This window comes from Puntigrus tetrazona, chromosome 5, assembly GCF_018831695.1.
Source record: "Puntigrus tetrazona isolate hp1 chromosome 5, ASM1883169v1, whole genome shotgun sequence".
NCBI classification, from domain to species: Eukaryota; Metazoa; Chordata; class Actinopteri; order Cypriniformes; family Cyprinidae; genus Puntigrus; species Puntigrus tetrazona.
The window spans coordinates 13334481-13349705 of NC_056703.1; the positions used below are offsets into that span (position 1 = coordinate 13334481).

General features: G+C 40.1%; 2 protein-coding genes across 4 annotated transcripts in view; both read left to right on the forward strand.

Annotated features, from left to right (window-relative positions):
- Positions 1-274: 274 nt before the first annotated feature.
- Positions 275-3658, forward strand: nalf2 (NALCN channel auxiliary factor 2). Its single transcript, XM_043238511.1, has 3 exons — positions 275-1728; positions 1870-2041; positions 2953-3658. The coding sequence occupies exons 1-3, from the start codon at positions 1003-1005 to the stop codon at positions 3258-3260; spliced, it is 1206 nt and encodes a 401-aa protein (XP_043094446.1). The 5' UTR covers positions 275-1002; the 3' UTR covers positions 3261-3658.
- Positions 3659-7665: 4007 nt separating this feature from the next.
- The window catches only part of eda (ectodysplasin A), a 30324-nt gene continuing 22764 nt past the window's right edge, over positions 7666-15225 (forward strand). For 2 of the 3 annotated variants that reach the window (XM_043240759.1, XM_043240761.1), the window contains exon 1: positions 7669-8122. In XM_043240759.1, coding sequence (XP_043096694.1) covers positions 7805-8122 — 318 coding nt within the window. In that variant the 5' untranslated portion in view covers positions 7669-7804. Of the gene's footprint in view, positions 8123-15225 lie in introns of all 3 variants that reach the window. The other variant, XM_043240760.1, reaches the window with a different exon arrangement.

Consider the following 15225-nt stretch of genomic DNA (forward strand, 5'->3'; position numbering starts at 1 on the left):
AATGTGATTTTCTTCAAAATAATTTCACGGCAATAAAAACAACTGCAGCACTTTGCCAAACACTCATAAAACCGTATCAAATTAAAATTTCGCAGTAGTGAGGACGAATGGATTTGTTGCGAGGGACGTGCAAAGTGGCTATTGTATTATAAAATACATTCACACAAAGTAAATGTATTTGTGAATGCAGATGTACACAGTTCATTTAAATTGAAGTAATTTTCATATTATGTTAAATGTTTCTTTAAATTTAACTTTAGAATTAAAATACGTTTTTTAACTATTATTTTTACTTCAGTAGATAGATAGATAGATAGATAGATAGATAGATAGATAGATAGATAGATAGATAGATAGATAGATAGATAGATAGATTTTTTTAAGGATGGAAATGACCGGAGGACGTTTAGTCTATATATTTCCTCACGCACACTGCCCCTCCACGCTCGTAACCGGGATCTGTGTGTCTAGCCGAGCAAGGCGAGCGGGGTGATTCCTCGCGGGGTGGGGTGGGCAACAATGCGCGCTGCTGAACTGAATGGTGAGCGCATAGTGAATGAAGTTTCAATGGAGGAGGCAAGGATACGCGCGACAGCGCACGCGCCACACCCCCGCCTTCAATTAAAACATCTCAGGGTTCGTCTGAGTGCGAGCGAAGATGGCGACAGAGTGAAGGAGACCACGGAAAGATGACAAGCCCCCTACAGACAGACAAACACGCACGAGCTCTTCGCCCCGCCGCCTCAGAGATGCCCGTGAATGAGTAAGAAGCGGCTGCGTACGATGTGTTGTCAAGGAGATGCGGGGTAGGTGATGGAGTCTCGCGGCATGTGCTTTATCATGCACTGTCTCGGTAATTTAGACGCAGGTGTTTGCAGTGCGGCTTGATTTTGAGCAGCAGGTGAAAGGGACGCTTCGAGCCATCATGTAAACGTCGCGGTGGGGAATATTGCGGAGGAGACCCGCCCGTGTGAGCTCGCGCTTTGTCTCCCCCTCTAAAATATGATCACGGGCGCCTGGCGCTGTGGAAGGAAACTTGACGCCGAGTTAGAAATCTGCCGCGTTACCGAATCCATCGACAAACCGTGCGCGGAGCCGGAGAAGGTGCAGAGATGGCGCATGAGCCTCGCGTCGCTGCTCTTTTTCACGGCGTTGCTGTCAGATCACCTCTGGCTCTGCGCGGGAGGCAAGCTCCGCTCGAGAGACCGGACTCACCGGAGGACGTGGAGCAACGCGAGTCACGACGCCCAGACGGGCCTTCGCGATGAGGACTGCGGGGTTCTTTTGAGCAATCTGACGGAAAACGGGCCAAAGTGCGTGGAGGCTGACGCGCGACGTCGCGCGCCTCTGGAGTCCGCTTGCTCCACTCTTTACCGGCAAAAGAGCGGCTTGGTGAGCTCCTCCTATTCTGTGCCGGTGCCCACGGTGTCGCCACACGCGTTTTTGGAGTACTTCCGGAACTTGAGCTTGTCATTTTGCGACGCGCTCACAATAGCGGACCTACTAGAGAGCATGACCGGTCCTGACGGGCTCAACTGCAGTCTGAAGCGTGTCATTCGTGACCTGTTCAGCGGCGGACCGGAGGACGGGGACCTGTGCAGCGCTTGTGTTCACGCGTACATCCGACTCGACCAACACGCTCAGGAAAAATATGAGGAGTTTCAAGTCCTTACGCGCAAATTCATGGCGGATGACTACTCAGTGCGCGCGCAAACACACCTGTGTCAGGTAAGAGGCTCGTTTTGTCTCTTTGGATGAGGAGTACAGACGATACATGTAGGTGCATTTAGTGGTAATACCAACCATCCACAAGCTTGAGTACTACATTTAGCATAAATCTGAATAAAAGTTTGGTAACTTCTTTTTCAGGCAGTGTACAAAGCCTGGCTCTGTGCAGAATATTTTCCGGTTCCTCAGCGGCAGTGTGTGAGGTGGCTTCCGTGCAGACACTACTGCGGTGAGGTCACAGCCAGCTGCCCCTTCATCTTACCTGACAATGACCACCTGCTGTATGCCGGTCTGCCGAGCTTTCTCTGTGCAGGTAAATCACAGAATGCACACGCTGTATACGTGCAGCCCCTTCTAATTGTAATGCATGTACAGAATTGAGTGTTTCCAACTTTGCTGCAACAGTCTGGCCTGCACAAATCGCACTGAACCACTTTGGGATGAATTGGAACAGAAAGTTCATTCCAAAGGTGTTCAGGTCTGGACTTTGTGAATGCCAATCAAGTCCTTCAGTCAGGCTCAGTAATCCAATTCTACACCGACCTTGTTGTGTGCACAGGCTTATTGCTATGCTGAAATAAAAGGGAACATTCTTCAGACATTAAAACGGAAAGTTCAGTTCTTAAGAACATCCCCACAGAAATAACTAGAAGTTTACATACATTTGGCCATATTTAACATTATTATTATTAGACAGATAATTGATAAAAAAATAATTTGTGTCTTTAAAAAAAAAAAACTATTATACCTGAACTAATGCCTGATACTGAAGCCTTCGGTATCAGGTATTAGTTCAGGCAGTGTTGTTATTGTTAACTAAAACAGTTAACATTTTTGTTAATCAAATAAATAACAATTTAAATATTATATTACAGCTTAAATGAATATCAGAAGTGTGCAACTAAGTTTAAGCTGAAGTACTAAAATTCCTAAAGCTGAAATAAATATAAATATAAATTAACAACCAATTTAAAAAAAAAACATAGTCACTTTAAATCAGTAAATCTCAAACTTAAAGACAAATTTTAAAACTAGTTAAAATTACAGTACATATAAATATTATACCGCTAAAATAGAGCTGGGCTCGAAGAAATGAATGACCTGCTGTTTAGTAAGTTGGATTAATCAAAAAAGTTTTTGTTTTTGATTCATTAAAATGTGTTGATGCACTCGGTACAGTGTTCTGCTTTGCTCTTAAGCCAGTTTTTCTCTCATTCTCGCCAGGGTTTCACGAAGAGTACTTGACCAATCAGGGTCCAGACTGCTGTGATGTCAGATGGAGTGGGTGTGACTCTACTGTCGGCGCCGCATGTGCTCTGACACGCCTCCCCGGCTCCTTCTCTTTGAATAGGAGGTTATCATCAGGAGCGCTGTCATGTACAAATCGTCTTCATGGCAGTAAATTGAAACTGTGTGTGCTTGTTCTCTTCTTACTACACACTGTTATCTCCATAACAACATTGCAGCATTGCAGCACCGGCTCTTTGGAGGCAATAGTACCTCTAGAAGATGTTCCCATGAGAGAAGAGTAAAAGACTGGAACATCTCCCTCTTTATTGGAAGACACACACGCGGTGAAAGCGTTTTTGTCTGCTGTGCATGAGACGAACCAAATGCCTGGAAAACACAGGAAGTCTTGCCACCGCTGAAGCGCCTGTGCCTGTCTTTTTCGAGGGTTTGAACACCTGGCTTGATATGAGCGTGCATGTTTGTGTGAGTGAGCGAGCGAGCGAGCAAGTGAGTAAGTGAATGAATGTTTTTACCTGTTTTTCAGTGTTTCATTTGTTTTATCTGGACTAACTGCACATGTTAAAACCCTTGTTTTGTTTTAGACAACATTCCTCGAAACAAAAACTAATGTACGAAGAATGAATGACATTGTTACATTTCTCCTCTAATAAAACCGACTCTATTGGAGACATTTTTCATATTTAAGATTCTTATATATATTATTTCGTCATATATTATGTTACCAAAATGACAATGTGAAGTTTAGGATAGGGTTTATGTTTCTGTCAATGGGTATACGGGAGAAAAAAAGGGGGCTGCATTTGAATTTAGGTTGGTTTCTGCTTAAATGTTCTTGTGTGCTTACTTTGGTGTTATTTTCTGTTTTGTGCTCCCTTAACCCTCCCATAACTCTTTCTCTTTCTGAAGGCTTTCACACACCACTGTAGCCAAAACCTATTAACGCCTCTCACATTTACTCATGGGTTTTATGTTGGTCTTGATGTTTGGGGCTGTTAAGGGGGCTTTTGGTAGTTACCATTTAGCAGATGCTTTTCTTCCAAAACAACTCGCAGCGCACTAATTGAAAAAATACTGTGGGAAAAACTTCGGAAACGTTACAAATTTAGTCCATGTGGTCTGTCACAGTTCTACGAACTACCCAATAACAACATGAAAACAAGTTTAAAATTATTACATCATTGAGACAGGGTGGTTTCAGGCACACATCATTTACATAATGGTCAGTGATATCCACTTTCATAGTAAGTGGATATATATTTCATCCTGCTCTAGCTGTCAAGACTCAGAAGCAGTTGTGGGAGAAAAATAAGCTGTGTTTAAGTGTTCCAGACAGACTGACAGTGTGCATTATTCAAACCATTTGATGCATTCAGGAACTAATCAAGTGGCTGGCTTTATGGGAGAGCAATTGAAACATTCATTCAAACGGTCTTTATGCCATTTAATACTTTGCTTACTCAAACAATTCATTCAAAAACACTGCTTCATTCAGCCACGAAAAGCGGTCACATCTAGATGGAAGTTGCCTACTGTTTTCTGAATTCTATTCGTTTTCACACAACTTATGAGCTAGTCATTGACAAATTCATTCAGCTGGTCCTTTAAAGTGATTGTTTTTTAGAATGAATCACTGAATCGTTTACTCAAGCGATTCGTACAGAAATGCTGATTTATTCAGAAATTCCACTCCTGCGTTTATAATATGAGTACAGCTGTGATTACCTGAACCACATCACTCTGTGTGGCGATCTTACACAGACTGTAGAAGTAAATAGAACAAATGCCCAGAAATGTGTCATAGGAATGAGTTAAACAACATAATGTTGTAACCGACAGGATTAAAAATGCTCCTATCAAACCTTATTAAAATGTATTTTCTAGGCCACGAATAAGCACTCCTTCGATCGAGACTGGGCCTACAGTAATAACAAAAGAGAGTGCGTAATAGATTTTAGTTCTGGGCAGCCTAAAAAGGCAACCAAAAACTCTTTCCTTTGCTTACGCGAGTGTTTATTGTTAAATGTCAGATAGAATTTACTCAGCAACTGGGCTTGTTTATCCATTAGATGAAGACGTTTAGCCGCTCATCTCAGTGGTTTCCATCAGTTTTCTGTGAGCGTGTTGCAGTCTGAGAGATAAAGTCTTTGAGCTGAGTCACTGGATCTGTTCTCATGCCGCTGCATCTGTACTCATTTTGGTCTTTTTTTTTTTGCCTGAGATTATCTCCTCCACGATCTAAACTCCTACCAGGATGTTCTGCATGAACACAGACTTCAATCTCTCTGATTCTGATGCCAATTTTCCATGTATGGACTTGGAGACCGTACAGTGCGTAACCTTGATAGGCCTGCGTGATAGGATTATGGCCAGTAGGAGGCAGTGTTTTCTCATAGTGAGTGTGTTGGTTTTGAACGTAAGTATCTCTTATCATTCAGATTTATTAATATCGTTTGCCCTCTTCACTGCCTTTTGACAAGAATATTTTCTTAATACTGCAAATACCGCTTCCTGACTGTAAAATGAATAGCTATTCGCGAAAAGCTTTTACTATTTAAACTATTTTATAACTTAATTTTATAGCCCGTAAAATTTCATCAGCAGCCTAAAATAATAATTTTAATGTAGGCTAATCAATTTAACTTATAGGACGTTTTGATGGCTTTTCTTAATGTTAGCTGATTATTTAAAGCTACTCAACGTGCAAATGATGATTCTTCCACAAAAACCTAGAACATCCACTTTCCAGTTCCGTCTGCATCCGTCTCTCTCTCTCTCTCTCTGTGTGTGTGTGTGTGTGTGTGTGTGTGTGTGTGTGTGTGTATAATTACTGTTTTCTTAAACTCTTAGCACTCTGATTCCAGCCTCTCTGGGCTTATGGGCTGGATTCTCTGTTAAGTTAATTTGTATAATTTAATTTCAACTGCCCAAGGGCCTCGGACCCGTACCTGTATATTCAGCGCAGCTTTGCTTTTTGGTTTAGTGCATTTGTGTGTGCCTTCGAGTGTTTTTGGCAAATGTTTTTTTGTTGCGCGTTCGCGTGCGCCTGTTTGTTAATGCGTGCGCACGAACGCGTTTGCGTGCGTGTTTTTTTAGAACTCGTTCCAGACTTTCTGGGTGGGTTGCGCTATTGTAATGATGCTTTTATTGCATTATTTAGTAATGTCTGCGTTCAGAGATCCATCATGAATTGTCAGAGGACATCGCCTTAGTGCGAGACAGCTAGACCGTGTGTGCATGTGTGTGTGGCGCTGAATCGATTCAGCAGCAGTGTAGCTGTGAATATTTAAGTGATTTAAGATTAAAGAGTCTGGAGCCGAATAAAAGCGGCACAGATTTAATATAAAACCATATTAAAGGGGCTCAGCTTTATGAGGTCACAGAAGATCTGCAGTACACAGAGCACAGCTGTGAGTGGAGCGAGAACAGAGGAAGAGAAAGAGAGAGAAAGCAGCGGAGAGAGGGGTCAGATAGCATCCACACAAACTACTTGGGCTCGATTTCTTTTCCTGAATTGCATACTGAGCTCTGTTACAGACTTTACCTAGTGTGCAGTAATGCTGACAGTGATATTTCGATGCTGCTAGTAAAAAAAATGAGCTGGAAATAATGGCCATGCCACCTTTCATCCTCGTTTTTCTGCTAATCTATCAGTTCCCTTCCTTTTTCATAATATTGGATGAGACTGAAAAACCCCAAATTAGTGTTTTCCATAGAAACACGACATGCAGCAGACGAGTTTTGTCATAGGGTAACTGTGTATTTTAGAGTTCAAGTAACACGGTGCGTTTCTGAGCTTTGGCTCTTGACAAGTATGATAAATGTGTGTAAGCTGGAGAGCATGGATGTGTATAATTGTGTTGTTTGAAAAACAAAGTGCGCTCATGTGTGTTTTTGAGCATGCGTGTCATTTGATGTTTTTATTTGATTGGCAGTCCTGTCCCGCTTTTAACACTCGGTCTGCTCTGATTCTCAACATATGCCACAATTACACTACCAGTCCTCTGTTCTAACACTTTAAAGATGTGGAACTTCACACACTTGGACGCTCACACACACACACACACACACACACACACACACACACACACACACACACACACACACACACACACACACACACACACACCGAGTAAGCCTAATGCACAAACATGTGGCTAGGGAAAGTTTCAAAAAAGTTTTTTTTTAGGTCCAGAGTTTTTCTAGGGGTCCTTGTGGGTCTCTTACGGATATCCAGACAGGAGTTTCAAGGTGTTTTCATCTTTTAACTAATGATTTATTAAACATTATATAAATTAATTATGTCAGTTATTTGAAGTGTAGCTAAGTATGCATTAGGTAGGTGTGTGTGTGTGTGTGTGTGTGTGTGTGTGTGTGTGTGTGTGTGTGTGTGTGTGTGTGTGTGTGAAATTAAGAAAAAATAAAACTGATATGGAAACAACAAAACGAATTACAAAACTTTCTTCACGAGCCAACTTTTTTACAGGCTGTTCCTTTCATGTGTTACGAAATGGGAAATATTGTGTAATCGGCAGCGAACGTCTGGTGCTATTGTTAGCACTAGTGAGATTTATATTTGTTTGCGTCTTGATGAATGTCATAGTGCCGCGCTTTTCCGCGGGAGGATTTTCAATGAGGTGACGTCACGCCGGCAGCCAATCAGCAGCTAGGGGTCGGTCTCTTGAGCTGGCCGCAGTAGGTTATCAGCCTGAATCCTCGCAGTCCGAGGTCAGGAAGCCAGATGAGCCCGCAGAGAAGCGCTTGCTCACCGCGACCAGTCAAAGCCAAAAGTCGCTGAGAGGACGAGGAAGTTCGGTATGCAGAAGCAATGCTGACTGACCTGCACGCAGCCATGGTACCGAAGCGCGAGCCGGCGAAGTTGGAGGAGCGCGAGCGCACGCAGGCGGCGTGTGAGTGCCAAAGTCAGTGTAACAACTGCAAAATCTTCCTGAGTTTATTCATCCTCTCGCTCTCTCTGCACCTCGTCACGCTCTTCTGCTACCTGGACCTGCGCTCGGAGCTCAAACGAGAAATATCTCAGAAGAACAAAGATGAGGTGTCATTAACGGGGCCGGTGCCGCACTATGAAGCCGCACCGCCAGTGCTCCGGTTACCGGACACCGACCACCCAACAATAGAAGACCAGGTAAACTGAGTTATCTGTTGTTCTATGCAAAAAGCAGAAACCTCCTTCCTGCTCACTTGGCTTCGGCTTCTGTTATCGAGAAGAGAATTTCTATTGTTTTGTCTCCCATTCTGTTTGTTGTGTGTGCATTGTGTGTGTGTGTGTGTGTGTGTGTGTGTTTTGTCGAAGAGCTTTTGTCAGAGTCCACTTCCTTTAGATCACTGCCTCTGGATCCTTGTCCTGAAGTGCCCAAGTACTGCTCGTTTTGGAGATGTCCCTGATTTGAAACACCCAGCTCAGGTCTTTGAGCGTGTGCTAATTAGATAATGTTATAAATCAGGTGTAAAACATCCAAAATGCGCAGTGCTTGCTTTTTCTGACTGGGATAGAGAACCGAGTAATAATTGTATGAGACTGAACGATCGGTGAGTGAGTGGTGCAACATGATACAACACAAACTCACCCAATTAAACTATGTTCATTTTAGTAAAATCAAGTGGTACAGCCTGCAACAATTATGTCATCTCACCTTTTTTTTTTTACAGTACTGATAAAGGAAATCGAGCTGAAATTGATGAACTTAAGTAGAAATTACAGGAATTATTGCGATGTTCTATATTAATGAAAGCAAAGATGTTTTTTCAAAAGATTGCGATTTTTTTTTAGTTCATTTTACAGTTTAGTTTTGTATAACTGTTATTAATATTATATTAATGAATGATAATATCATTTTAATATAATATGCTCATTAGGTACAAAAGTCAATCAGTATTTACCAAATGTGTAATATATAGATTACTTACTGTCAATTATATTAGCATTTCTTGTGCTTTCCCACATATAGAAAGAACAGATTTAGCATGAATTGCCCTTTTGAGGGCTTTGAACCTGCAACCATTATCGTCCATGTCAGGATCCTTAAGCCTTTGACCCCTGAGCATGGAACCTACCTGGTTTGTAGGCTTTAGGTGAGCATTGTCTCTCACCCCACTCACATTGTGTGTCAAAAGCCTGGGAGTGACGCGCTTCTCGTAACTGTGAATCGTTCACCTGCAGGGTACATTTGTTCTGTTTAAACAACATCTGTCCTTTTTACGAGCTCTCTTCATCAGACGCACTTTTACTGTCAGGCGGCACAGGTCGCTGTTTATTTAGCCTTTGCTGCGGTTTGGCCCGGACTCGTGTTTAATTCCTTTGGCAAAAGGCCAGACTCGTCACAGCATTTCCTGATGTTCACCCCGCGGGCAGTGCGTTAGTGCTGGATCCAGAAGGCTTGGCTTATGGATGCGTTTTATTAGACATAACTAGAGGTAAATTCTGGAGGTAGAATTACACACAAATTCCTACAGTGAATGAATGAATGAATCCAGCATATGGCTGTGGCCTTTCTGAAGTGAAGTGAAGGTGCAGAGACATCTCATCCCTCGTGCACATCCCAAGTGGACTGAGCTGTAGTAATTTTTCTGTAGGTAGTAGATGTTATCATGCCGGTCCATCACAGGCTTATTTATAAGAGCATATATGTTTGCATTCACAGCTTTCATATTATTAAAAATTTCATAAGGTGATTTTTAGATACTCAGTTGATTCTCTGTCATAACCAGATCCTTAAAATTCAAAAGCAGCCACCTGTTCCTCCATAAGAATCTTCGAGGGCACTTAATAAATACACTTGCATTGTAGAAAATTTTGAGTATAGGTTCTAAGGCTCTTGTGACCCTTGAGCATGTGAACTACTTTTTGGGCATCAGTGTTTCCACCAAGTATATAGGGATGTTGCTGTAATAGTTTCATACAAAACTCCCTTAGATTACAAATGCGCTGCCTTAGATGGAGTGCATGTGCACATGGAGGAGTTGCTGTGTGCATGTGCGTGCATACACTATGTATGTTTGTGAGTATTGCACTGATGCATGTCAGAAGAAGGCGTGTAACCATGACAACTTTGATTGATGGAGGCGTGAGTGTGGTTAGTCTGTCAGAGTAAAATGACATGCAATGAAGCCACAAAGCCAGAGAAAGTGTGTGTGCAACATGACCACTCTGCTGTCACATAAAAACTGCTATATATAGTATAGTTTTCCTAAGAAAACAAAAACAATCAAGGTAATTTCAGTTTTGTTTTTGTATGTTGTATGGTTGAGGTAGTGTTTTTCCCAGTTGTGGTGTGTATTATCAGTTATATGAGATGTTATATATATATTGTTATATTCAAATTCTGTTAACTAGCAGTATTGTTTTTTTTTTTCAGCAATAGGCTAGGTGTAAATAGTAGTCAGCCGTAGCATAAGCAGGAGCATACTGAGTATAATTTATCAAATTTATTAAATTTAATTTTATTTCCTATTTTAAAATATTTTCTTAATTTTTTTTAATCAAATGGTTTGATATGTGATGTGATGCGAAAAGAATAATAAGTTTGGCAAAAGACTCTGTCAAGATCCTGTCAAAAGCAGTTGCTTTAGTTCTTACTCGCTATGCGGCAGATAGTACCGATAAACTGAAGTTTCTTTGCGGTGCTGTTTATCACAACCAGGCATTCCTGGATGAAGTTAATATAAATAGTCTCTGCCAATAAATTGGGCTATTTTTACTTAAGGTTTTTTAAAAGGAAGTAGCCTAACTGTAAAGTTGTTCTGCAGAGGAATTGATTTACTGAAATGAAGCATTATTATTATGTAATATCTTTGAAACTGCATAAGTACTATTGAGGTAAAGGCGAGGTCACCTGACTTGATCTGTAACCTGTTGTAAAGATTAAAGTACAATTTATGTGCTACTGACGTTACTGTTTTCAGATACACTGCAATTGTTTATTGTACAGTAGCATGTACATATGTATAAAAGCTTTAAATTTATGAAATGTCACGTATAGCATGTTGCATTGTGGGAAACAAAATCCTGTGCAGCGTCCTCAGATGCATACATCAAAGTTCAGCAAATGTAGCAGGTGATCCTAGAATTCCATGCATACAGAAAGTTTGGATACTGTGCACAGTACACATAGTGCATACTACAAAAATAGTAATAGTAGTGTGAAATGCCATGAAACTGCCTTTGTACTAAATGGTTTTAACAAAGATCTGCCAGCCAATCAGAAGCGTGTTTTCAGATAAACCAATGGTATATAAATAATTGGGTCGTTGAATAGAACATGCATGCATTTCAAGACGTTAATCTGGTTTTTGTCCGCTCTTGTGAGTAGGATTCATTTTTTATTGCCTCTCATCCAACGTTTCTGTTGCTATTTCCAAAATGACGCTTTTGATTTAGTTAACAGAGGCTTGAGCTGTTGATAGTAATGCATAATGCTGATTTAAGAGAGAGAGAGAGATTAAACATGTGCAAATTAAGTCTCTCAACAGTGTTAATCTTAAATCATTTATTCAATTGGTTTTTCATATTTCATATTCATACTCTTCATACAAAATAGTATAAAACATGCTTTCAGCCATTTATTGGTCATATATGTCCATACATGAAATACTCAGCTGTGAAAATGCTACTGGTGTCTCATTATAGCACATCCAGCTTGAGTTTCAGTGAAGGTCATACCTGAGGATCAGACCTGCTTTTCTTTTACAGTGTAGATCAAACCATTCCTTTGTTAGAGTTTGTGTGTGTGAGAGAGAGTATGGGAAAACGAAGGGAATACTTTCCCCATCAACCTCTCTCTTTCTCTCTCAGGCATTATGGCACGTGGCCAGATCGCAGTGTGAGCCCTCTAATGCACACACACACTATTCCTTATTAAGCTTTGTAGGTATGGGATTCCTCCTCGACAGGATATTACATTAATGGATGGAATCGGCCACACTCTAATTACTCTCCATTCAACTATTTACCGCTGTAACTAATACACACACAAGTTTCACACACAAGTTAGCCCGAGTCCTTTGTCCTTTGAGTTAGCAGTGAGGAGTTAGCAGTAAGGAATGCGCTTGTTGATCAGCATCTTAGATCTGATATAGCATTAGCCATATATCCCAGAGCACTTCTCTGTCTGACTGATTACAAAAGTGTATGTGTGTGTGTATGTATGTGTGTGTGTGTGTATGTGTGTGCTAATGAGGGATCTAAGAGCGGGTTCACCTCAGCCAAACAGGTGTTAGAGAGCTGTGCTCTGAAGAAACAGAATGTTTGCATGACTTTAATGGCTTTACTTTAAACAGCTGGATCTATTTAAGGAGTCTCAGACAACAGCCAACACACAGATGTGTGTGTGAGTTTGGGAACCAAAGCTTTAAAATTACACTTTAGAGCAGCATGATGATTGGATGGATGGATGGCTACATGACTGAATCTACCTGATTACAGGAGGTCACATCAATGAAAATAATGTTTAAAAGTCAGATAGGACAGGCACAGTCATATTTTTACCAGTTAGATTAATTGAAAACCAATGTAACTTCATTTTTCTGTGATATGAGAAAAGCTCAAATCTTTTCAAAGCAGTATAGTTTTTTTATTTAGAATTCATTGAAAAATAAATAATTGTTTTAGTTAATCAGTTCTTTTGAATGATTCAGTTTGAAGAAACCAGTTAAAAACCAGGTTTATTGAAACATGGCTCTTAAAAAGATGCCTACACTGCATTATACATTTTATTTTGTAATTACCATCTGAATTATTTAAAATAAGTATACAAAATATAATATAGTGAAAGATTTTTTTGACTTAGTTATATAAGTTACATTTTTTTTAATTGTATCATCGTGAATGAGCAGATTAATACTTTTTTTCAGATTTCTATTTTATTAAATTTTTTTGGTTGGGTGTGACTTCATGCCACGTTTTTAACATATTTGTTGTGCCTTGCATATCCAGGAAAGATCCTAAATGATCCTTGACCTCTGACCCTTCGCACAAGCATTACCACATAAATAAAGCTTTTGAAATTTAAAAAGGTTTCTTTGTGATTAATGTGAGCCTGTATTGGTTGTGACTGGAGTCTGAACACACTGCCCCATTTTTGGTATGTCTGTCCCCAAGTAACCCAGTGTGTGCGCGCCTGCTGCGTGTGTGTGTTTGTATTTTTGCTTATTTGTGTGTGCATGTCAGTTTGTCTGTAAAAGCCTCTGTGTGTGTGTGTGTGTGGGTCCTGCTTGGCATTTGTGAGGAATGCTCTGTCTTTCTGTTGTGGTGTGTGTATGTGTGTATGCGTCTGAATCTGTTAATATTGTATTTTGTCTCTGTTGTGGTGATTTAAACTTTTCGCAGCAGTTTGTGCTTCCTGGTGGTTTCCGTCCTTGTTGACGTCTGTGTGAGTGTGTGTTTCTTTACACGGGAATGTAATTCCCTCTGTTTCTAAATGACTTTGGTTCACCCTGGGGTTCACCGACTGAGAGAGTTCCAGACAAACATCATTGTCTGTGACCAGTCAATGATCTGTCATTAAGCAATGAGGTTGAAAGGTCATGCATGAGTGTGTATATTTTGACAAGGCCGCCTGTTATCACTCCATTGAACTGACTTCTCTGAATAAAAGCAGTTTAGATGTTGTATGTTAAATTAATTTAAGCACAGCTGTGTGGATGTTTTTGATCATTTGTCGCTTTTGACAAAACCTCTGTCCATTTGGAGAGGTAAGGAAAAAAGAAGGGAAGATGAGTGAAAGCTTGACTAAACAGGACAATCTATCTCGGTGTCTGTGATATGCGAACCTCCCTGTGGTTTGAGATGAGAGCAGAGGCTTGTGTTGTTTTTGGAGTCATTACCAGCATATTCTTGATGGTCCTTTGAGAATCGTATGAAACGTTGTTCTCAATAATGTAATCCATATGTGATAACATGCTCATAATCTAAACCTGCTCTAATCTGTATGTGTTGACGTGCACATCTGTATGGGGTGTGTTTGAAAAGAGACTGATCCAGATGAGGTTGGAGTAAGAGCGATGAAGGTGACATTCACAATCATAAATAGATTCTTTTATTTCTATGTGCTTGTGCCCTTCTAATTTTTTTTTGCTTAGAGTTTTGTTCTCATCTTTACAGCTTTTGAATCTGAGACTATGATGACAGAATTCCGTTCAGAATCAAACAAAACCTTCACGATTCATTTAATATTCCATATTGTGCAATTTTTTTATTCATTAACAGGCTTAATATCTTTTTATATCTCATTAATAATCAATGAAATGTGTATATTAATGGTGGACCGATTCAGAAATTCAGGTTCTAGTTCCAATATAGACTTCTTTAAAGTGAAATGATCTATTTTGGTTTGATTGCCATTCAGCATTCTTTTTATTAAATAGACTTAAATGAGCTAATTAAGTTTGGTAAGTGGGACTTTTATTCTTACAGTGCCAAGGATGCAGCACTTGTCTAATGATACAATAGTAAATACTATTATATGTTTAGCAATATACTGCTTGCATTTCAAACATACACATATCATTAAAACACGGTTCATTCCACAACTCTCCCAAACACTGCTGAATCCAACTGTTCGATCTTCTGACATGTACATTGTATTTTGTATAAAAATGTGTGTAGTCTATGTCTATGACAGTTAGTCCGTGTGAAATTGTATTGTATGAATCAAGCCTTGTGAACTGATGTGAATGGGAGAGTTTGGCTGTCTTTGTAAGTTTGTCTTAGTAAAATTAATCTTCTCTCTATCCACATTTATGACATTCATTGTGTACTGAATGTACAATTAGTGTTGATTGATCTTTATTTGAGAATGTTTGATTCCCAGCGAATGCAGATTATTGTGCATTTAAAGATTTCAAAATAACTAGATTTTCAAGTGATTTATATCCAGTAACTATGGAGTGTTAGTGGTTATAATAATAGTAGTAGTGCTCTCGCTCCCCCCTCTAAAACATTGGTACCTGCCATTAAAAAACATATGTGGGTCAGCCAATACAATTTACTTAAAGGTTCACCCAAAAATGAAAAATTACCCCATAATTTACTCACCCCCATGCCATTCTAGGTGTATATGGCTTTCTTCTTTCAGACAGAGATTTTTTTAAATTATGCTTATTCTTCCAATGGCTTGTTAAATACAGCCGTTGCCTCAAGTTAGTGATTTGAGTTAGAATTGTAAAAATAAAAAAATTGTTACAAAAACCCATCGATCAGCTTCAGAAGACACGTGTTACCCCACGCAGGGG